Here is a 25,565-nt window from a genome sequence, read left to right as displayed (position 1 = left end):
TCCAGAATTTATTTAATTTTCATTTTTCAACCTAATTATCATTACAAAAAAGTCATATCCTTTTCTTTGTCTATATCACTGGAAAGGGTATTAAATTTTCTATAATTCTTGAAAAATGTTTATCATTATCTTCAATAATGAGTGAGTTATACACAACATTTAAAAAACTATTGTCACATTGTTTCCGGTAGCCATATCAACCAAAAATGTTTATATGATAGTTCTAGATTGATTTTTGTTAAAATCAGTTGATCGGAAGTGTACTATAACAATTTATTTTGAAAATAGCAGTTCTCCACAAACAATTTAATATAATACTAGTTTAAAAATATAAAGTTTTCAATTTGTAGTGATTTTTTTCCTGAACGTCCAGTAAAATCGGACATTGGCATTTTTTGGCCGACTTTTGACGTCCAGTAAAGTCGGTATTCAAAGGGTTAACCCATTGGCCTACAACTACGAGTTATCTCGTAGTATGGAAAAAGGACCCATATGTACAACTACGAGTTATCTCGTATTTGTTTAATACGTTAATAAAATCCAATATATATTATTAATACAAACAAAAACATAAAAATTAATGTTTGTCTGTTAATCTACATTACTTTATCTGTTAAAAAAAGGTTTTGTAAACGAAATAAATTATGTCATTGATGAGAACAATAAAGTATAAACAATGCAACAGCCGAGGTCAGCTGAGAGCAGCGGACAGCTGTGTTGCAGTCTACGTCGCAATTCAGTAGCTCTAGTTGCGGGTTCGCACTAACAAGGTTATGTTATTGTTTACGTTCATTTTATTTTGAGTTTCAAAATGAGTCAAAAAAGTATAAAAAGTGATTTTGAGATTAATAATGTTTTGTTTGAAAGTGAATTGGAAGATAGTGAATTTGAGGAAAAAGAAGAATCTATGGTTATTGAAAGGCATAAACGTGACATCGATTGTGAATCAGATTCTAGTGATGAAGATATTCGTGATGCAAAAAATTATGCAAAATTAACATTTGTGCCCTATTTTTGCATAAAAGTATGTTTAATTTATAAAATAAATGAGTTTTTAAAGGGCATAAATAATTTTTAATGTAGAAAAAAAATATTTGCTTTAAAAATTTGTTTCAAATATATAATTGTAAAATTGTTTATTAAAAATAAAAAAAGTTTTTTCTTAAATAATTTGTAAAGGTGTCTATATAAAAGTCAGTGTACATATGAACAATTTAGTAAAAGTCTTATGTAAATATGTTAATATTTACTATTTTTATGGTTATTTATGTAAAACACTACAATTTGTGTAATATTTGCTGGCCTAACAGGGCCCTGCACTGACAGATATGGGAGGTATGGCAATAGGTTAATAAAAATACAAGACATTTATTTTACAAATAAAAAGTGATTCGCAAAATATGTTGCTAGGCACTAATCTTAAGAAGGCTGAACGACTTCGGCTAATTTTATTAGTGAAATTTTTGTTGAAATCTAAGGAAGGTTTATATAAATGGAAAGATCTTAAACATTACTGGAATATTTGTTAATTAGGAAAAAATTGTAATATTTATGATCCATAATCCAAATTTAACTGTGACACAGACAGTTGTTGAAACCATCAGTTGAAGTTCGTCAAAGAGGCAGAATATTTGTTCACAATTTAAATTTTAGAACAGTGCTTGATTAGTAGTGTTGCAGATAGCAAAGACAAAGTTAATATCTAACTTTTACTCGAAATTGCACAAGTGACGAATTTGAAACATCTAATGGATTGTAAATAATATTTAAACACTCTTATAAAAAAAACTTAATAAACAAAGCTGTGAAGGCTGTAACTAGATTTCAATGAGCTACGTAAGTGTATATTTTATTAATTGGGGCAATAAGGTAAACTCAACTGTGTCACGCTAATTGAATTCAAACAGCAGGAAGTAAACATCTTTTGACCGAGATAGTCGTCTTAGCTCTACATAGTATATTATATTTTCTTCATCAGCAATACAAGAGAAACTCAACTATGGCACCGGAAATTTCTTGGAGATATCCTTAAAATTACATTTTTATAAAGTCATTAATTTATAAATCCAAATACAGAAATCACATACTTTTAAGTTTAAAAAGTTGAGATAACTTCAGTTGCTCATAAAATGTTACTGTATGAAGTGTTTAAGATTAAATTAATATGCTAGTTAAAATTAATTCTGAATACAATGCTCACTTTAAATATTTTGAAATTGTTATTATAACTTATTTATTATTTTATTTATAACTTAAAATTTTTATTACAACTTTTATTGCAAATGTGTGGAATAATGGATGTTGGAATTTTAAAGTTCTTCAAACCAAATGTTGACTGTTATTAAAATGAACACAGATGTCTGATAAATCTTCTATTCTAATAGGTCACAACCCAGTAAAATTTGTTGTTATTATATGCCATGAGAGAGCAATTTTACGTTTTAATTATTTTAACAACTAAACTCAAATGAAACTGTTAAATATTTTACATTATTGTAAAGAGAGTAATTCTTATAGAAAATGGATATGTTGCATGATATTACATTACATTTAAATCCTTCTTAGCTGTCTAGGTGCTACCTTTTAAAAATAAAACAAAGTTAGAGAATTAACACTGCAGTAGTTATCAAAATGTATTGCATTCATTACAAAACATTTGACTGCAGTATTTTGCAATAAAAATTTATAAAATGTTGCAGGGGCTGCTTTGAAGATAGGTCAAATTTTAAGTATTCAAGACAATAATATAATTAGCCCTCAACTACAAAAGGCATTTGAGAGAGTTCGTCAATCAGCTGACTTTATGCCCAGTTGGCAAGTGGAGGTTTGTTTTTTCTATTTGTTAATGTTTAAACATTTAAGTCAATACAGTAATTGATTCAAGAGCTGAGGCTATTAAACAACTCTTGTGTATATACTTAACACATAGTACTATTGTGTTTGTAATAAATAATATTTTACTATGGGTATATTCAGTACAGCATTATGTTCTGAGTTGCATGAGGTTACTTATCATACCAGACCCCAAGAAAAACTTAAATATTCCTTAAATGTTTAGAAAGTAATGGTTCAAGAATTTGGTGAGGATTGGCGCAGCAGGCTGGCATCGTTTGAAATGAAACCCTTTGCTGCTGCCTCGATAGGTCAAGTTCACTCGGCCACTCTGCTCGATGGTACTGAGGTAGCAATGAAGATCCAGTATCCAGGTGTTGCTAAGGGTATTGAGAGTGACATAGACAACCTTGTAGGAATTCTCAAAGTTTGGAACATTTTTCCAGAAGGTAAAGTTTATCTTAGCACTGAATATTTTATGTGTTGTTTGAATGTAATTCTATATATAATTAAAATAAAATGCATGTTATTTATACGCTGAATCCCTATAAAAATTACCACATGTAGGCTACAAGTAAACTGTTTGTTTTGTTTGTAGTGACAAAAGCTATACATTTTTGTGTGGTCTAAATATTACTAGTTATATTATTGATGTACTACAAAAGCTAAGGTTTTTGATGTCTGTTTGTTTTCTTGTGTTGTAATGAACTCTAGTGCCTACTACAGTACTAGTTATGTTAACTCTTCACACGCTACTAATCCATCAACTTTCCTATAAGGCCAAGACATTTGACCTGCTTATTTATTGATCAAAATAAAAAAGAACTATTTACAAATCTGTTTATTTTTTTCATTGTAAAATTTAAATAAACTGAAAAGTTTTATTATTTTACTTTAACCCTTTGAGTGCCACAGCGTTACTAATTTGGACAGTACAAAAACTGCATAAAGTGCCAGCGTTGCAAATTTTGACGTTTCATATTCCGATAATATTTTGTAAAGTACAAGATTATTTTTGTCAAATAACTGTCAGCTGTATTCAATAGGTTCCAAACTATCGATAAATACGAGTTTTATATTGTTTCTCTAACATTTTATCTGTGAAACTTATGTTGTTTGGGTACTTAAAAGAGGCTACTATTTTTGGTCGATTTTTCCTTATAGGGGACAACATAAATTACAGTATTATAAAGGACAGACTTTCTGTAACCTATTTGGGAATTAAAAAGTTATTACGACAGACAATGAAAACAAAAATTAAAAGAACAACGTTTTATTATTTGAAAATGTCAGGTCATTCGTGTGTATATTTGGAGACGATTTAGTAATAGGAAGTATGACTCATAGAGTATTTTTCGATTAATTATGGAAGAAGGAACTTATAATAAAGTTTATTTTGGTCCCTGATAAGGAAAACGAAACAACGTAGTGGACGAGTACCGTGTTGCGTTGTGTAACGGCCTTTCTTGTTGTATATGTGCCAATAACCAAGCATTTGAGTAAATACAAACTAAAATAGTAACTAATACAGTATTTTACCATATTTCTTTACAAAATTAATGTAGTGATTTGAGTTGTGTCCAAGCGAAAAATGTGAATTTTCAGTGTAAATATATTAGGGTTATTATTTAGTAAATGTAAACTTTTATGTAAATATGTTAGCAAATATTTATCTTAACAAGAACAAATCATATCTATTAACTAATCATTATCATTTAATCCTTATTTTTACTAATCATATTTATTTGTGTTATATTGATTAGTATTGAATTATTAGATTTTTGTGTGAAAACTACTCTATTACTATGTATTTTCTAAACTCTGACAAATGAAGTACAATTTATAAAATTTTGGTACTGGGCAGCATTTTGTTTCTACATATAATACCATGTTTTTTAATTCTAGAATAATATATTACACATGGGTTTTATTTAGAATTATATGGCCTTTATCATGGTATAAAGAAATAAAATATTAAAAAATACCGTGTACACTCAAATTACGTCGAAACTTAACTTTTTATAAAAAAGTAAAACACTTTTTTTATAAATACTGAAATTTTTATACTTTATAAATCAAATTTTGTGTGTAATGATATGTATCATATTTTGCATTTAATGAGAAAAAAATCAACAACAAAAGTATGAAAATCTGTTGGGTAGTTATTTTACAACAGCTTTTTTTTCCCAAAAGCTTACAAATATGCCAAAAACAGCCTGGCACTTTATGCATATGCCTTGGGACCTGTGACACTCAAAGGATTAAACTAGTTAGACAAAGGGCGCTCTCCTCCCCCTGCCGCCGAGTGAAGATTGTTTAAACATACTTAGTTGGCAACAGTGATAAGCACAGAGCGTGCACCAGGCATTTCAAAGGCCTTTTCTAGAAATAAAACTTTCTCCAAAAAAAAAAAAAAAAAATTGCAATCAACCCCGATCGAGTTGATTTGTATTTTACCGCTAAATACATTATTACTGGTCAAAGACCTTTAAATTAAACATCAATTGAAAGCCTATGAGTTGTTTTTGATGTTAACCCATTGGGGAACTTGCCCGAGGGTGCTCTTTTTAGACGATAATGATCACGTATTTGTTTGTTTTTCCACTAGATCACAGTTTTGTCCCCTCGTGCATTTATAAGCAATTATCCCATTTTGATCTGTTACGTTTGCACACTGGAACCAAAACTAATAGCTTGTTTTGTTATTATTTACATTTTGCTATAAGCTCAACGTTCATCACTCCAATGTTCTGCTTACATTCTATGTATCGTGTTCTAAATGTTTAGTGTTTAACTGTTTATAGTTGTTAAATGAGTTTTCAATTCTTCTGCTACCTCATGGAACAAGACAATTTACATACTTCAGAAGTAGACAAAACTTGGACAGTGATATTGACATATCAAAGATACTCAAAGACTAACACAAAAGTGATTTATATAATGTAAATGAATGGTCATTGTATGTAATGTAAATAGTTTATTTTAATTATCATTTTAATAACAAAAATTGAATTAAACAAACAGGTTTATCTCATCTCCCAGACAACTAATTCAGGAGTTGATAAACCTCCACTTCAGTAAAATCCTCTATTTCAGAGTTGTCAGATGCACAGTCATTTTGCAACAGCTTGTAACGATTCTCGGAGATGAAATCAGGTTCTCTTATTACCTTGTTTATTATTTGTATGTTGCTTGACTTATAATGTTGGGTTTTATGCACTTTCTGCCATTTGTTACCTGTAGTATTTTTTAAGACTGGATAACAGTTTAAGTACCTGGAACTTTGTTTATAACTATGTTATCTAAACATGCATTGCCTCTTGTTCGCTCTTCGGTGAGCCAATATGTATTAAATGATCATTACAAATTAAAAAATTACTGGGCATCTCCTGTATTTTGTTTTACATTTATGTTACAATCTGCTGTAATTGCATAATGAAAGTTATTGTATTTTTCATTTAAACAGAATTAAAAACTTTCTAATTTATCTAAAAATACAGATGTATTGGAATGTTGTGTACAATCCAATGTGGCAATTATTAAATTAAGCTTAGGCAGGATAATAGCTGTAATTTCAAAATCGCTGTCAGATCAAACATCACCTATATTTATATCATTGAATTCAATGCATTCTTTATAAATATAACAGTTTTTAATTTTTGTCTATATAAAGAACATTCTTCCTCATAGAGCCAATGCTCATTTAGCATCAAAATATCACATTTAATACTACTTAAAAAGTCTAATAAATCTATTTAATGGACTGGACATTTAAATGAAGTATACTAAGAGGCTTTGTTGATTTATCTATTTCTGTCGGCCGGGGGTCTGAAGTTGGTAGTTTCTCGATGGAGAATCAGTGCCTGGAGGGAAGGTTGCTCACCGCTCAGACTCTGAGGCTGTTGTGGCTCCTTCCTGGCGGTGACCGCCTCAGAGCTATGAGTTTGACAAGCCACCTCTTTCCTCTCATGTTGAAGTGTAGGCCCTGTCGGGTATGCAAATGTCTGTCAGCTTCACTGGCTTCCACCACAGTGACATTAGAGTACTTCTCTCTAAGTTCTTTAACCCTTTCCGCTCGGATGGGCAGCAGTGCTGACCAAATATGGCTTCTCGTAGGCTCGTATTATTTTAGCGCGTACTGTCCACTCAGATCGGATGGACACTTAATTTAAGCACAGATCTAGTACCGTTAGATTTTGACTTCCTTTTTCGAATCTGCAATGGCAATCCTATCCTATTTCTAAGGATAGTCCCTGTTAAGTGAACTTTAATACCACTTAATTCCTGGGCTAGATCCATATTTGTATAATACCTATCAGTAAATGTATGGAGCCCTTCAACAGGTACATAAGATTCCTTAAGTTTATTCAATAAATGGAGAACTATTTGGCTTGTTGCACCTAAGTCCGCAGTGTTTCCAACCGGTCTGTTGTTGATTTACCGAAGTATGGCTCTAAACAGCAAATGTAGCCAGTCTGAGAATCCGAAAGTACGAATACCTTAATACCCCATTTGTTAGGTTTTGCTTTGTTGTATACCTTAAACAGAATGCGGCCCTTGAACCCAACGGTACTTTCATCGACACTTACTGTACTGTTAGGTATGTAGACATTTCTAAACTGTTTATCTAGGTAAAGTACAACATTTCTTACTTTACCCGATCTGGATAAAGTTCCTCCTATGGAACCAACAGGAGGAGGAGCAGCATGCAGGTTCCAAAAAAATCTGAAGAAACCTCTCCTTCGAAAAATTGTCCTTAAAAAAGGGCTGATAATCTACCCAATCCTTTGAAAAGTAATCTTCAACTTCAGGCTTGTGGTTCATTGCCATGTTCATTAAGCAACCAATAAAAGCCTTAAATTCAGTAACGGTTACCTCTTTCCAAGTCTTCCACATAGATTTTTTCCTTGAAGGAGTTACTTTCATTATCTTTTCTTGGGCGTAACGATTAGTTTCTTTTACAATCTCAGTTAATAACTCATCTGTAAAGAAAATTTGGAAGAATTGCAAAGAGGTTGTTGGTTTTACACCTGTTGGAGGTTTAAAACCACTATTGAGTGTCCAATTCAATTTTACAAACATTTCCTCACCATTCCATTCTCTCCAACCATTACAATCTTCATTGTCAGCTTCCTCATCTAGTCCATGTTGACTTTCAGTACTATTATCTTCATGTTGACTTTCAGTACTATTCTTCATTGTTCTTTTCGTCTGCCACATCTTCGTCTACATCACTTGAGTGTACTGAACTATCACTATCTCCACCATTTAGAATGTCCCTAACGCTGCCTGGACTACAGTCAACAAACCTATATTCATTCATTGTTATCACTTTAAAAACACAAAATACAGGTATTACTACTGATATATTTACACTTTTATTTACAGTTATATTTACACTGATATCTACAATACTTCTTTTACACTAATATTTAATAAAATTGCACAATACTAAGAATAATAAACAATCCGTTCTAATAATGCGTGTTGGTTAACTCACTAGTGACAATGTGGTTAAAAGAGCGCTAAAACGAAAGCGTAGAATGCAATATTGACCAGATGATCAATTTCCAAGCTTTGTAATGAAACAGCTGATTGATCTTACTGCGTTGTATTATAAAAAAATACGTCAGAATAAAAAAAAAATAGTTCATAACTTGTGGTCAACGCTGCTGTCCATCCGAGCGCTAGTAGGATTATTCAACGGACAGCACAGCTGACCATCCGATCTCTGAGGCAACTCTAAAAATAAATGTGCGCGCTAGAGGAAATGGCGGTGGCCAACACTGCTGCCCATCCGATCTCTGTGGACATTCTAACATTACCGCTCCGAGCGGAAAGGGTTAAGAAGTTAGTTAGAGACTTCTTTGTTCACACAAGACCACTTCATTAGGTCATACCTGTTTGGCAAATTAACCAAAATAATTTAGTTTTTAACCTTATCCAAAGTTGTAACTATATTGTTTATTACCTCTTGAGCTTCATTTTTGCCACATCATCCGTTCCACTCATCAATACCAACACATCATCCTGCTGAATAATGTTTCAAGATGGCTGAGAGTTGAAGTTGTTAAATCTAATTACAAAGATTTAGACACATAAAACATAAAAATCTGCCAATAAAAAATGTAGATAGCCGGTTGTAACGTTTTTAATGCACAGTGAAATTTTCATTGTTTACGGCTTCATTAGGCGTGTATTACAACCATCAAAAGCTTATTTATATCAACATTATTCACTGACCGATCTTTATTATCTTGGTGTCACAATATTTGTTATTATATTTAAAGACAATTTGTTAAAGATTTAAAGTTTTATCATCTTATTTTTTTGTTATGAAGCTTTAATCAACCATCCAACTTCTTGGAATGTGATATAATAATACAATATAATATTAATTTTTATCTTGATTTGAGAAAATAAGAAAAATAATTGTGCAAAATTTGAGTTCTATATATTTACTGGTTTCTGAAATAAAAAATATAAAACACATACAGATGGTAAAAGAAAAGAGATAGACCATTGGTTGCATTTAGTTTTTAGCTCCTCTTGATCCATGGAACAATGTCTAAAGTTTGTGTCAAGAGTTTTGTTACATCCTGTATATATACTGTATTGTACTAGGTTACATATTTTCATACTTTTAAAGAACGAAAACCAAGAGTACAAATAATGAAAGCAATCTGGGCGGTGAGGTAGTTGTGTTGTTTTAGGTACAGTATTTAACTAACTGTGTTTTGGTTCCAGGAATGTTTATAGACAATGTTGTGGAAGTAGCCAAGCGAGAGTTAAGCTGGGAAGTGGATTATGTAAGAGAAGCTGAGTGCACAAAAATATTCCAAAGCTTACTCAAAGACTACCAAGATTACTACATCCCTAGGATTATAGGTAAGAGTATTGTAACATAAATTATAGCAGTATTAACAAAAATGCTTGACTGTGCAGGGCATTTGACTGTGTAAATTATGAAGTAATGTTAGAAAAACTTATGTTTTATGGCATTGATGGAGTTGCCCTAAAATGGCCTGAGTCGCTATTGAAGAATCATTACCAGAGAGTTGTCCTGGACAATAATGTGTGGAGTAATTATGGAGAGGTTAACACTGGAGTTCCGCAGGGCAATACTCCGTAGTGGCTTCTACAAAAAACAAAACAACACTTTCGCAAACATTATTCAAAAATTCGCAATAACTAAACTCCTGGTTTGACACAAACAGCTCAAAACTCAACCTTTGTAAGACTCAGTTCATAAATTTTCATCTAAATTATTGCAAGACTCCTAAGGTTGACACATCATCTATTCCATCTCATTTTAATTCTGTAAGTCATTCGAATTTTCTTGGATTGATTATCAATTATACTCTTTTGAAGCGTCAACACATTGCTTCCTTACTCCCTTTATTAAGCATATCCTTCAAGTCAATAAATTATTCTTTGTCTCACGTAGTTTACCATCAGGTTTTAATACAAGTGTGTTTTGCTTATTTTTAATATCATATAATCTGATGTTCTGGGACAACTCCAGTAGGTCAGAATATTTCTACCACAGAAAAGGGTAGCCAGGATTCTGGCTGATGCAGGTTTTAGGTAACCTTGCAGGCAAATTTTTAAATCTTTAAACATTTTACCACTCCTCTCTATTTTCATCTTACAATGGCTGATTTTTACGAGATGTAACCTGACTATTGTCAGGAGTCATGAGCATTCACATTTTACTAGAAACTCTTCTTTACTACAATACCCACTTCAAAAAACTGGCTTCTTTGAAAAATCTCCGTATTACAGCTGCATTACCATTTATAACCATTTCCTAACCCAAATTAAAATTGAACAACAATCACTTAAGAAGTTTAAAATGAAACCTGAGTTTATATTTGCTCAGTGTTTTTATATAGTATTGAAGAATATTTAACACTTGCATCATAACTATTACCATGACATGGAGCTGAGACTATTTTCTTTTTTAAATTTTATAACTTTTTATATCTTTAGACATTTTAGATTTGTAAAATCTGTACAATTTTAATCCTTTCCTTAAATGGGAGAGAATTTTTAAATTATAAATGTTGTAGTCTTTTTAATATTATGACATTCTAATTCAGTATATGTGTATTACGAAGCCAATCCAAAAAGTAATAACATCAAATCTTATGTTTATTTATGTGATAAAATTAGGTTATGTTTGATTTTTGTTTTGTTTATTTCATTAATAAGTGTGTTTCTGATGAAGAGTTCCAGGAACCCAAAAATTAAAACATGAATATATATAATATTATTAGGCTGTGATAGTTCTGTATATACTTTATGTATTTATTTGTTTATCATCTTGAATTTTATTTTATTGTTAGGCAAAGTTTTAGTTATGATAGTGCATCTGTTCATATACATTCAATATCCTTCAATAAAGATGCCATATCTCAGTTTTAAGTACTATAAGAGCAAAAATGTTCACTATTCTATTCTTACTTAAACTATCAATCAATAAATGAATTAAGTTTCATGTATTAAATTAAATTATTGTGTATCGCATACACAAATTTATTAATAAAAATTAAGCAATATTTCAAGTTAAATATTATTAAATCTTCTTTATATAAGCTTTAGTCTAGACCTGGAGATCACAAAAGAACTCTAATGTACTAGGTTGTGGGATTAACACATAACTGCACATGGATAAACATCTTGTATTCATGATTCAGAAATAAATGTTGTCAGTAGATTGTTTTTGTAAAGAAATCGGTAAGTTAGTCCCAATGTCAATTAGAACACATGGAACATCTTCATGGTAAAATTGACACAGAAAGAATTATTTTGTTTTACTGTCGTCACTAGTCACCCAATCCATATAGAACAGTATTAGACAAAATAATACATTTTTAAATGGTTTATGGTATTATTGTTTCTATAGTTAGCATGAAATGTCTGGTGGATCCCGCCTCCACCGCCATATCAAATCTGAGAAGGTTGGTTATGTAACAGTTTAAATGTTACACAATCTCATGTTATAACATACGTAATAAAAACTTGCCCCTATGCTTACTCTTTCAAGATGACTTATGTACACCTCAAATATTGACCACCGAGCTAATAGAGGGGGTTCCGGTCGATAAATGTCAAGACATGGACGAGCCAACACGCAAACACATCTGTCAGCTGGTCATGCAACTTTGTCTTCGAGAACTGTTCCAGTTTAGATACATGCAGACAGATCCTAACTGGTCCAACTTCTTCTACAACGTCGATACTCGACAGGTAACTTAAAAAATTGTACATTACCTCCCAAGTACAGGGCAATTTGAAGATGCAAGTATTTGAACAAACAAAAATTAAAACTAATTACAGCTTTTAATTTAAAACTTGTTTAAACAGCATGAACTATTCTTTTATATGTTGTGCAATTGAAACGTAATACATTTATGTGACTTCTATCAAAGAATAGTATATGTTCATGAAACATACTTTTCAGATCAATTTAGAGTCTACATACAAATTACACAACAAAGTGATGCATGCAAAGAAGTTACGTTACTAAAAACATGTGTAACTCAATTTGTCATTGTTACTTATTTTATGATAGGCCTACAATGTGCCAATGTACAAGATAAAACATCCAGTATTAACATAACCTCTTCTGTTGAGTTAACACATAACATAAATTGTTTTTTTTAACCCTACAAGTATTGTTCGACCATCTTTTGGTCGACCTGATCACTTCTTAAGTACAATTGACCATTTTACAGACGATCATTATTCAACAGTGAGGATAAATATACAGTCAAACCTCGATATAATGAACCTCAAGGGACCGGACAGAAAATTCGTTATATCGAGTTTTTGTTATAATGAGGTTAGGTTAGGTGCAATTTCGCTACATCGAGGTTCACAGACCATTGGCTCGGTCGTGAAATCGTATGCTGTATTGTATTTACGGGTAAATACAGAAGTGTGTAAAACGAAATAAAAATGCATTTAATTTGGAACAATGAAACTTTATTTTTATTTTTTGTTTTTAATTAAGAACACAGTATGCAAACAGAAGAACTGTAATACAGTAGCTATGTACTTTGAAAACACATTAAAAGAAAATTGAAAATCAAACATGACCTGAACAAAACTTAAAAATCTTACGCTACAGATAGTAAAAAATACAGTACTTGTCCTGTACAGTATTACTAAACTAAAAACTATAGATTGTTAAAGTTTAAATGGCCTAATCTACATTTTGTGTTTCGATGGCATCATTATTGATGCTGTTCTCGCCCTGTTTGTTAGAGAAAAAGTCAGTAATACTAGTCTGCTTATGTGATGTCACATTGTTACTATCCAATGAGCAATTCAATTCAGTTATAGATTTTACCACACTTTCACTCAAACCACCCTTTTTAAGAAAAAAAAACACTTTAGAACACCAATGGCTTCACGAGCCTCTTTTAAATTAGGGTCGGGCATTACACAATCTGGTTCATCGTTATCGTCATCTTCTGCAGCCACATTTTCATCTGGAACAGAGGTCACAGAAGAAATGATGTCAGCGTCCGTCAACTCCCCACACACACAGCCACGTCGTCATCAAAACTAACAAAGTCTTCAAACTCTGCATCCTTCTCTAGCTCTAATGCTTCTTTGACTGTTTCCCAACCGTCCTTAGTGTCGATTTCTTGTGTAGGAGGCTGGTCTGAATTGTCCTCCTGAGTTGTGACAGGGAATCCACTCTTCTTGAAACTACTGTATTAATAATTGTAGTTTCTGTTACTTTACTCCACGCTTTTGTGATCATCCACATGGCGTCCAAGACATTTATATTTGTAGGTAAACAGTTTTCCATGTCTCTAAGGAACTGTTGTACGACCTCTTTTCTATAATTTACTTTAAAACTTTGGATAATGCCCTGGTCAAGTGGTTGCAGTTTGGAGGTTGTGTTTGGAGAAAGATACTAGACCTTAATGTTACTCAGCCTAGGAATGTCTCCATGAGCCGTGCAGTTATCAATGAAGATGAGAATTTTCTTCTTTTTCTTATTCATATCTTTGTTAACACTTTGAAGCCATGCCCTGAAAGCGTCACAATTCATCCAAGCCTTTGTATTTACCATGTAGTCTGTAGGAAGTTCATTCATATTTTTAAAACAACGTGGTTTTTTCGCTTTTCTAATTACTAAAGGCTTTAATTTATGAGTCCCTGTGCAGTTTGCTCCCAGCATAACTGTTAAACGATGTTTACTATTTTTTCCACCATGGCATTTATCACCCTTAAATGACAATGTTTTATCAGGTAAACATTTGAAAAACAATCCAGTTTCATCTGCATTATAGATGTTCTCTGGTGCATATCCCTCGGTTATCTCGGGAAGATTATCTTTCCTCTCAGTACAAACACCTTCATTGACTTTTGCACTTTCACCGCACACTTTTCGAAAAATAAGTTCATTTCGATTTTTAAAGTTTTGCAACCATCCATTGCTTGCTCGGAAGTTCTCGTGTCCCAGTTCTAAAGCAAACTGTTAGGCTTTTTCTTGAAGTATAGGTCCACTTATTGCAATATTTTTGTCCCGGCACTGCTTCAACCATTTAACCACACACTCCTCTACATCCTTCAGCTCACACGATCTTATCTTTCTGATTTTGGAACACAGTACACTTCCGTCATTGAACTTCTCTTTCTTTTTTAAAATTGTAGCTAAAGTGCTGGGTGAAATCCCGAATTCTTTCACGACGTCCAATTTTCTTTTTTGTCTGATTGTCTTCAACGCATTTGATAATTTTTCGTTTACACTCTACCCTTATAGCGCGCCGTTTCTTTTTGTTATTGGCGTCCATCGTCACTAAACTACTGTAACTTAATTCCGAAGCACCGCACGATCCAAACTTTCCACAACAACTGAATAAACTCGTCTAGCAGTTCTGACTGGAGAGGCTGTGACTAAGCTTTCATGTTGAGACAAGCTTTCATGTCGAAACACGATTGTTTGTTTGTTGTCCTTTGTTACCGTTGCGACTTTTGTTTACGTTCGTTATAACAAGGTGTAGTCGTGGAACATTTGTTATATAGAGGTGAATTTCGCTACAAGAGGTTCTAACAACGAAAAATTCACTATACCGTGTACATCCAGGATTACTAAAAATTCGTTATATGAAGGTTGTGAGCATGCTTTATTTGTTATGTAGAGGTGAAATTTGTATTGATTCTTATGGAGACTTCTAGGGGATTTTAAAAAATTCGTTATATCAAGGAATTTGTTATATTGAGTTTCATTATATGGAAGTTTGACTGTATCATCATTATTACCAGTCACAGACCCTTAAATGATATAACAAATGAAGGTCTGTGAGTAATATCTAACGTATGAATTCAAGTGGTGCTGTTCACAACCAGTTTTATTGGTATTTTAAAGTTAAAACATCCAGTTCCTGATGGTACGTGTATTTCATTCATGCAGTAAGTGTTTCCCTATTTCATCTTGGAGTGTTGGTAACAATAATCTTTTTAGGTCTTGTGACCTTTACCTACAACATATTAAAAAAAATTCTTTTAAAACAATGAGTTCAAAACAGATTTCTAACTCACCTAGATCAGTAGCAATGAACCAAGTGCATTAATAGTGAAACTAATAAAAAGAGATTGTATGAAGATAAGTCAGATTTTTTGTAGAAGTAAGAAATTAATAACATGGCTCTTGTTTCAAACCTTCATCTCACTTCTTAATTCCTAGTTCAAACTTGGCGTTACATACACTAACAATACTGTTAACAGTTAGTTTAACACATTTGTAATAAAATATATGTCAGCCTATCTATTACATTACTGTTTTTATGTATTAAACTGTTTTTAATTGAATATAAAACTAATCATTTTCTATAATTTTAAAAACTTTTTGGGATTTTTAGTGTCTAGTTTTACACAATTTTCATACTTCTTTAACTGGTTAAAGAATACATCATGAATAGTTTGGTTTAGCAGATTAGCAATTATACATACAAACATCTGAAAAGTACTAAAATATAAATAAAATTAGATAAACTGTAGCCCTGTAATCCTAATAATATTATAAATGTGAAAGTGACTTTGCTCGTTTGGTTTTCACGTGTAAACTACTCTACTGATTGTACTGAAATTTTACATGGACATACTTGCAGTTCCTGGGATGAATATAGGCCTACTCTTATTTAGAAAATCCCTCCGGGCTACACCCAACATGGCTTTAAAGCAATGAAAAATCCCATCTTGGTCTCTACAGTTATGTAATATTATCGAATGAGCCTGTCAAATGTAATCAACTGTTCTTTGTAAACATTGTTTATTACTTTCAATTTTTTACATTTATAGTGAGTAAATTTTCTAATAAGTAACCACAGTTTTTAACGCCATTTAAGATTTTAACGATTAGGTAAGTACTAATCTACCTTAAAAATGTCCTAAAACATAAAAAGGTCAGAATTTGACCCCAAAGACTCTTTTGAAACAGTCGACAATAACTATGCTTGATGAAATTTTGCTGGACTGTTTTGAACTAAAAAGTACCAATTCCAGCTCTAAATGTTAACAATATTTTTCAGCTTATAAAGAAACAAAAGTATAGACTCATTGTTAATGTACTGTTAACTGTACATTAATGTTTTATTAAATGTTAAGTATTAAATATAAAAAACAATGTTACTAACATTTCTGTAAGTTTGAAGACTGATATAAAATCCATCTTGGTTCACTCTTGACAGAGTAGGCTTCCCTGATCTGTGATATATATATTTTCTTGGTTGGCAAACAAGTCAAAATCATGTGTGGAACCAAACATACTAAAAAGAAAGTAAATTACAATGCCCATAAATAAACTTTCGTGATTGTGTTAACAACATCGTCAGACCCACTGCATTGTCAGCACATGTGGGTCTGATGATATGCTCATTGAGTACGAAAGGTCTCACAAAAATAAAAACCTATATTATTGGAGTGTTTGTTTTAAATTGATATCTAATTTCCAATAAGAAAAGACCTTTAAGAATGTACTGTTTAATATATTTTCTTGATCATGGAAAGAAGGCAAATTTAACATTGGTTGTTATTATTATTATATAATTATAGTACATGCAAAGCCACCGGTAACTGTTAGTGTTTTTATAAAATGTCCAATGCTCTTTTTAGGCATGTCTACAAAACCAAGGACTCATTGATTTGAGAGGAAATTGGAATAGTTTCTTTTAAATCTTAAAAATTATGGTTATAAGGAAAATAAAACAAGTTAGCTACATCACGTAACTTTGATACATTAGTTTTAAAATAATTATTAACCCTCCAACTGAAGATCGATGGCACAGACGTTCATCAATACCGCCGTCTGTGAACTGATGAAGATGGCACAGCCATCAGTCAACTTTGCGCTATTATTACGCGAAAACCATTTTAGTTGTAAAGACAAAACTTGCACCAGTTGAATCCTCTACTCATAAATACTAATTCACTTTATATAGTTTGTATTCATAATAGCACTTATTTGTCAGCTGATATTGATCCAAATGCCGCACGGCATACAGCTGACAGACTATGCAGCTGGTGACGCACTGTACGACCTTGATGTCGTCCTGGTATGACGTTAAACTGCCTGCCCCCCCCCCCCCCCCCGCCTAACACTTCCCTAATTCCTACCCAATCCCTTAAACTGCCTACCCTGTGTCCCTTCTCTTCGTACCAGGGTCTACTCTATGGTCCTGCATTTCTTCTTTCTTTGTGCAGCCCTCTCGTTTTTTCTTACTTCTTTTCTATCCACGTTCTGTCTTCTTTTTCCATTTTTTCTCCGTAGGGGAGCGGCCTGCCCGGACGCTTTAAGGTTTGGCGACCTTTCGTACCCCTGAGCTGGTGCCCAGACTATTGTCCGAACCTGGCACCTCACCCTATATAACCGAAAATTCCTAATCCTGTCCCGACTGGGTCGTGTTGTTGTTTGCTGGGAGTGCCGGAACTGCTACACAGATCCTCGAGCATGCCCGTGTTCGGGGCTGTGTAGTAGCAGAAGGCTGATGTGAGCTAGCTCTGCCGAGGCATAACGATATACATGAACCCTGGTGCCAGCCACTTCGGTCCCTGGTCAGGAAGTGAGTAATGGACAGATATGTCGGAGATTTCTGTTGCCACGTGCGAGCCCGAGCCGTGCGTGAATTCCCGGCTCGGTTAAACGAGATAACACCGGGCCCCGGGGAACTGGGGTAGGGCTGCCTGCCAAGCTACGGCTGACAGGTACCCTAGGGTATACCCGTTCCCGGTGTCTCGGCCTGCACCTTTACTCACGATGCGCTGGTATACTACTAATTATGGATGTGGGCAATGAATCCCTACCCTACGGGCAAAACACACGAGTAGTAATAAGAGAATCAATCGATGATTTAGACAAAAAACGTCCCCACTCTTCAGAATCTGAAGATGGGAGAAGAAAATAATAAGCAAATGAAATTAAGTAATAGTAACACAAACAAACAGTATCTACCAACGCCACTATTCCTTGTGTTTAAACACAAAAACGAGAGCGAAAATCTGTCCAAAGTAAGTCCTTTTGTGATCAACAAGGCATTAGTCGGAGCAGGCGGTTCACCGTTATCGGTCAGGAAACTTCGTAACGGAACTATCCTGGTTGAGGCGGTGAACGCTCTACAAGCTCAGAAGTTCCTCTCCATGAAAAATTTTTACGATCAGGTAGAAATTACTGTACAGCCTCATGAATCGCTAAATCCCAGTAAAGGAATAGTTTTCAAGTCGCGAGATGCTGTGTTGCTCAGAAGCGGAACTGAAGGAAGAGTTTAAAGGATTCTCTCGTCACTGATGTGGGTGAGAATAACGAGGGTTGAGAATGGTGTACCAACACCCACACCAGGTCATATTTTGACCTTCGCCCTCCCTCACCCACCAGCCACGATTAGAGCAGGATACCTTTCTCTTCAAGTTAAACCTTACTTCAGAAATCCCCAAAGATGTTTCAGATGCCAGCGTTTCGGACATTCGAGCAAAATATGCACCGGCTTAGAGACATGTAGCCGATGTGGTCAAAGTGGCCACAATGACAAAGATTGTACAAGCGGAGAAGAGCACTGTGTGAACTGTAAAGGCAAACACTCTTCAAGCTCTCGCAGTTGCAAGATTTATTTGGAGGAGAAAAGAGATATTGAAATTAGTAACACTAGAAAAACTGTCTTTTGGCGACGCCCGTAGGGAGTATAGGAGACGGTTGGACAAACTCCAAGAAAAGACATCTTCCTACTCTCAGGCTGCTTCTGCTCCTCCAGCCCAGCCCGCACAGTGCTCCTCCTGCTCCGCTCTAGAGGGCATGGTACGAGAACTCACTCAACAGGTTGCTGCCTTGGTGCAGCAGTTTGAGTGCCAAGGCCTTGCCGCAAAACACAAGCGAGTAGTCATACGACTTCTGCCCCCGTAGCAAAGGGACCCCCTAAACAAACAGGAACCATTCCCAGGCCAGTATCTGTGTCTGTGGCACCCGCTAAAGGAAAAGAACGACCATATGTCCATTCCAAAACGGCGGAGGAAAGAAAGTCTCTCCAAGAGAGACTTAAGACCCAAATCCGAACGAAAGCTCAGGCGAGATCAAAGGGAAGCACTGGTTCACCCCCCACTCCCTGCTCCTCTCAACTTTCCATAGTTGATGAGAATGAGATGGGGGATGACCTTCTGCTTCGATCGAATTTGAAACAACCCAAGGCACATTTTAAACTTAATAAAAATAAAAACAGACAGAAAAATTACATACAGTTAAATAAAACATGAACGAATTCAAAATTATCCAGTGGAATATTAATGGTTATCGCGGACATTTAGAAGATGTAAAACATCTTTTACAAAACAAAAAACCTCATGTAATTAGCATCCAAGAGACTAAACTCCACCCAGCATGCCAAACCCCCTTGAGGGGATTTTGACATCTTTCGGGAAGATTTCCCTCACGACGGGCATGCCTGTGGTGGGCGTTGCTCTATTCGTGGATGAATCCCTAGGTGCCTCTGAGGTGGCCCCTCCACTCCAATCTCCAATGTGTTTGTGTGTTAATCCAAGTCCCGATTAAACTTTATATATGTACCGTTCTACTTTCCACCAATCCCAGTCACCCTCTGTCAAGGTGATCTCGAGGCACTGATCGGCCAGTTACCAAAGCCTTTTCTTCTCCTAGGCGACTTCAATGCCCACCATTCCAGTTTGGGGGTCAGACCATTCCACACCAAGGGGAAACTTGGTCGCAAGAGTCCTCGGAGATCACAATATCTTTGTCCTTAATGACGGATCCCCAACTTACCTGTGTCCTAGGACGGGAGGTCGGTCCTGCTATAGATTTATCTATATGCAGTCCAGAACTTGCTCATAGATTCGATTGGGAGGTCCTCTCCGATACATTCGGGAGTGATCACTTCCCAATTCAGATCAAAATACCTGATTCTTCGTTGAATATCACTAGAAGACCAAAATGGATCCTCGACAAAGGTGACTGGGATAAATTCCAAAAACAATTTACATTACTAGATATAAATACTCCATTGGACATAAATACTGTAGTAGAACTTTTTACAAACTCTATAATAACTGCAGCTCAGGATAGCATTCCAAAGACATCACCCGAACCAAGACGAAAAAAATGTTCCTTGGGTGGACAGAGGAGTGTTTCGAGAGCATTGCGAGAGCGAAGACGCCCCTGCGAAGATTCAACAAACGCCCAACCCAAGAAAATCTTGATGAAACCTACCGGTTCCATAGGGCAAAAACGCGACGAGTCTTCAGAAATTCCCGAAGAACCTCATTTCAAAATTTCGTGACCACAATATCTCGAACAACTCCTAAGGCTGAAGTATGGAGAAGGTTTAAGGTTCGGTATGCGGCAAACCCCAACCTTTGCCAATTTTGGGACTCAAGTCGGGCGGAGACGTTGTGACTGATCCCCGGGATGTTGCCGACCTGTTGGCCTCCTCCATATTGGAGGTTTTCAAAAAGTTCGTCTTACTGTCCTGAGTTTTTGAGATATAAGCTATATTCTGAACAAACAGACATACTAACTCAACAATCCAAATCCATGTCCCTTAAATATAAGTTTTTCGATGCAGGAGTTGGACTCCGCACTGTCATGTACTTCCAACTCTGCTCCTGGTCCGGATGACGTGCACTATGCCATGCTTAGACATTTACCCTCAGAGGGTAAGGGGGGCCCTCTTAGCGCTCTACAATAGAGTGTTTGAGGAACAAACTTTCCCGCTAGCTTGGCGTAAATCCCACGTCATCCCCTTATACAAACCGGGACAGGACAAACTATCTCCATCTAGCTACCGGCCCATCTCGCTTACCAGCTGCCTTTCTAAGGTGTTGGAGCGGATGGTAAACCGTAGACTAATCTGGTTCCTCGAAAAGAACAATCTCCTTTCGAGAGAACAATGCGGCTTTCGCCAAGGACGATCGACGTTGGACCTCATGGTTTCCCTTGAGACAACCATACGTGACGCATTCCTTGAGCGAAAGCAAGTAGTCGCTGTCTTTTTTGATCTGGAAAAGGCATATGACACAGCGTGGCGGAGAGGCCATCATTAACACTTTCCAGGCATGGGAGTGAGTGGTAATATGCTGGCTTTCATTCAGGGGGTTCATGTCTGACCGTACATTCAGGTTAGACTAGGGACAAACCTATCAAGCACAAGCAATCTGGAGAACGGGGTACCACAGGGAAGCGTTTTGAGCTGCACGTTATTCGCCGTCGCCATAAACGGCATAACGGCGTTGTGTTTCGCCGTCCTGTGCGCTGTTCTTTGTTTGTGGACGACTTTGCCGTTTACGTCCCTGCAAGAAGACTTGCTACGGCGGAGCGTTCCCTGCAGCTAACCATAAGGCGACTGGAGGAATGGAGTAGGCGGACGGGATTTTCGTTCTCTACTTCCAAAACCCAATGTATAACGTTCTCCAGACTAAGAAACTATTTAGAACCGACACTTACCTTGAACAGATCCCGAATAACATCAAGTCGGAATGTGAGATTCTTGGGTCTTACATTTTGATTCCCGACTTACATGGATCCCTCACTTAAAATCTCTCAAGGCAAAATGTTTACAAAGGCTAAATATGCTTCGAGTTCTTACTGGGACCAAGTGGGGGCGCGGACAGGACATGTAATGCTGCGTTTCTACAAAGCTTTTGTCCGTTCGTGCCTTGACTATGGTTCTCAGGTTTATTCTTCTGCCCGGCCCAAGCGCGTTAGGAATGCTTGACTCGATTCACCACTCTGCGATCAGGTTGGCTACTGGAGCTTTTCGTTCAAGCCCTACACCTAGCTTATTAGCGGAGGCTAGTGAACCAATGCTGGATATGAGACGCAAGCAACTTGTCATAAATTATTTTTACTCCCTTAAAGCCAAGCCCGAAAATCCGGCATATGAACACGTATTTGAAAGTGACTTGCTCGAAGTCTATGCCAATCGCCCTAACATCTCAGCTCCCCTTGGAGTAAGGGCTAAAGTGCTCCTCTCGGACCTTGGTATCGAGAGTACCAAGTAAGTCAATGCTACCAGAGTGATATTCCTCCCTGGTTAGTATTAAGTACCCGAAGTTGTCCTGTCACTTCACAAGTACAAGAAAGGAAGCACTTCTAATTTAGTGTTCACGCAGGCTTTCCGGGAACTCTTGAGTGCTCGGGCACCTTGCGACATAATTTACACTGATGGATCTAAGTCTGAGGATGGGCACCGGATGTGCGTTCATAACGGCGAGTCGTGAGTATAGATTCTGTCTGCCCTCTGTAGCGTCAGTCCTACAACGGCAGAACTGACCGCTATTTTTTAAAAGCATTGAACATCGTCTGCCCCAGGACCAGAAGGCTGGTCATCTGCTCCGACTCGCTTAGTAGTCTGCAAGCAATCAAGGACATGTATCCAAAACATGTCCTTGTGCGCGACATCCGATGTGCCATTCACAGACTTCAAGTCCAAAATATACAGGTTGTTCTGGCGTGGAATTCCCGGAAATGTGCTTGCCGACAGGGCTGCTGGGAGTGCTCATGAGCTTCCTCCTTTTACTGCTATGGTGGCAGGGTCAGACCTAAAGCCAATGGTGAAGGAGAAGTTAAGACGAGTTTGGGGTGACTCTTGGTCTCGGACGGTGTGCAACAAACTGAGAGCCATAAAAACACACAGTAGCTCCCTGGGGGACAGCCATCCGCGAGAACCGCAGAGAGGAAGTAGTGTTGTGTCGGTTGCGAATCGGTCACACGCTGCTGACTCACGGGTACCTCATGAGCCGCGGGGATCCCCCGAGTGTGCGTTTTGTGGAGTGGCTCTGAGTGTCGAGCATATTTTGGTCGAATGCCGTGATTATACAATGCAGAGACGATCTTGTCAGCTCCCAGCAAGTCTATTCGATCTGTTGGGGGATGATGAGTCAGTCATTGTAAAACTTTTTGAATTCTTAAGAAGAACGAGTCTTATCTCAAAGATTTGATCTGAGCGAGTACCTGTTAAGTTTATATACTTTGTCCTTCTATTTATTTGTTATTGTTATTTGTTATTTGTTATTAGTGAGGGTGGGTCCCCTTTACAACCTTACCTTCACTAACTTACCTGGTTTTAGCATTAGATTGTTGTTATATTGTTATATTATATTGTTATTATTTATCTGACATATTTTAATTATTGGGCCCCTTTACAGCCTCTCGGCTATTTTTGTTATTTAGTATTAGTCCTCTGTTCACTGCTGTTGTTTTTTCTTATTGTCTTAATGTGATAATTTTCTTTGACAGCGATCCGCTGTCTATTCTTTGTACTGATAACGTGACACCATATTTTAAAGTGTAGGTGTCCGTTAACCATACGGGCATTGATAACCTACGTGTTTTATGCCCTTATAAATATAAAAAAAAAAAAAAAAAAAAAAAAAAAAAAAAAAAAAAAAACGACCTTGATGTTCTTTGTTGCTAGGTTATTATATAGGCTAGTTGGTTATAATTTATTGTTATGTTATGAAATGGGCGATCCTCGTTGTTCAAATTATGTACGTAAACTATTGGATGATGAAAATTTTAGTTCTGATGATGAAAGTGACATATTAGCAAATAAAGTGCATGATGCTATTTCTTTGTCAGATTTGTTGTCAGGTAGTCTGGATGATTTTTAAACCGGTGGAATGTGAGTTGGGTTGTGAAAATTGATAGTTACAGTGAAAACAATTCATCATTATCTGATATTCCTTTTGCCCAAAAAAATTATCAAACACCAATATGGATACGCACTGCCAAAAAAAGTTGTACATACTTTACATTTTTATATAAAAAGTTTGTTATAACCATCTTATTAAAAAACTGAGCAGCAGTGTATACGTCATTAGAAGAATGAACCAAATAGGTGACTCTCAAACAGCAAAGATCGCATACTTTGCCTTGTTTGAGTCGCACTTGAGGTATGGCTTGGTGGCCTGGGGTGGAACAACAGCCCAGAACTTACATAGAGTGCTGGTTGTACAAAAGAGAGCGATCAGAGCCCTCACAGGTCTGAACTGTCGTGAGAGTTGCAAAGAAGCTTTTAAGGAGCAAAAAATCCTGACTGTAGTGGCACTGTATATTCTCGAGACCATCATGCACGCTGTCACATCTAACCAAACAAGACTGGCAAACCAACACCACTACAACACCAGAAACAGACACAACTTTCTTCTGGACTCTCATCACCTCAGCCTTTACGAAAAAAAGCCCTCATACAAAGGCACTATGTTGTTCAACATGCTTCCTGACCATTTGAAGACCCTACCCGTAAGAAACCTGAAGACTGCTACAAAAAATTGGCTGCTGCAACAATCAATCTATTCTGTGAAGGAGTTCCTTGACTGGAGGAATAACGCAACAACAGAACATCCATAACCAATGCTTTTATATTTGCTGATGTATGTAAATAATCTGACTCTATTACTTTTCTCCAAGAAAATGTTAATAAAGAACTGTTTGATTGATTGATTGATTGATTGTTTGTGTTTTAAATAAGTGTATATATTTGTTATAATCTTTTTTCACTACAAATTTGTGTTAATTTTGTACATTTACAGTACCGTACCTTACTATCTCAAGTCATATGATAGTTACATGGAGTGTAACTTAAAAAACAAAATAATTACAATACACATTTTTCAATTTATGTAGAAAAAAATACTCTAGTAAATGCATATTTGTACTAAATCAAAATTTTCTCTAGTTTCTGACAAAAAAAATTATAACACTTATTACTTAGCATTCAGCACATATTTTTTTAATTTCCAAAAAATAGTGTATCATTTTGGGAGTTTCTTATTATCAGTCGAAAGGTTAAATGTTTGTTTTATTTCACAGTTGATTTTGTTGGACTTTGGTGCATCTCGTACTTATGACAAGTTCTTCATGGACCAATACATTCAAGTGATAAGAGCAGCTGCAGATGGCAAAAAGGATAGAGTATTGGAAATATCCCGTGAGATGGGTTTCCTCACAGGCTATGAATCAAAGGTGAGTAAATAGTTCTTTATTTCAAAAACAGTTTGAATATAAACAGGAAATAAAATTAGATGACTCACCAAGGTTAATATTGGGACCCGTCAACACAGCAAATGGAAGTTTGCTGTATGGGTCTGGCTGTAGGATCTCGCTGTAAACTGTGTTTCACTGAGCCTTCAGTATTTCATGTCTTCTGTGTACTATATATATTAGAATAGTTCCATTGCATTGTTTTATGATTCTTATGAGATATGTTAATAAA

At 35.7% G+C, this 25,565-nt stretch overlaps 1 protein-coding gene across 3 annotated transcripts in view; it reads left to right on the top strand.

Moving 5' to 3' along the window:
• The window catches only part of LOC124357294 (atypical kinase COQ8B, mitochondrial-like), a 52,676-nt gene that overhangs the window by 25,704 nt on the left and 1,407 nt on the right, over positions 1–25,565 (top strand). For all 3 annotated transcript variants that reach the window (XM_046808953.1, XM_046808954.1, XM_046808955.1), the window contains 5 exons: positions 2,700–2,824; positions 3,059–3,281; positions 9,580–9,720; positions 11,882–12,084; positions 25,163–25,315. In XM_046808953.1, coding sequence (XP_046664909.1) covers positions 2,700–2,824; positions 3,059–3,281; positions 9,580–9,720; positions 11,882–12,084; positions 25,163–25,315 — 845 coding nt within the window. The remainder of the gene's footprint in view (positions 1–2,699; positions 2,825–3,058; positions 3,282–9,579; positions 9,721–11,881; positions 12,085–25,162; positions 25,316–25,565) is intronic.

This window comes from Homalodisca vitripennis, chromosome 3 (genome assembly GCF_021130785.1).
Source record: "Homalodisca vitripennis isolate AUS2020 chromosome 3, UT_GWSS_2.1, whole genome shotgun sequence".
NCBI lineage: Eukaryota > Metazoa > Arthropoda > Insecta > Hemiptera > Cicadellidae > Homalodisca > Homalodisca vitripennis.
Note: the sequence above shows the minus strand (reverse complement) of the source record. Positions and strands in the feature narration are given on the sequence as shown.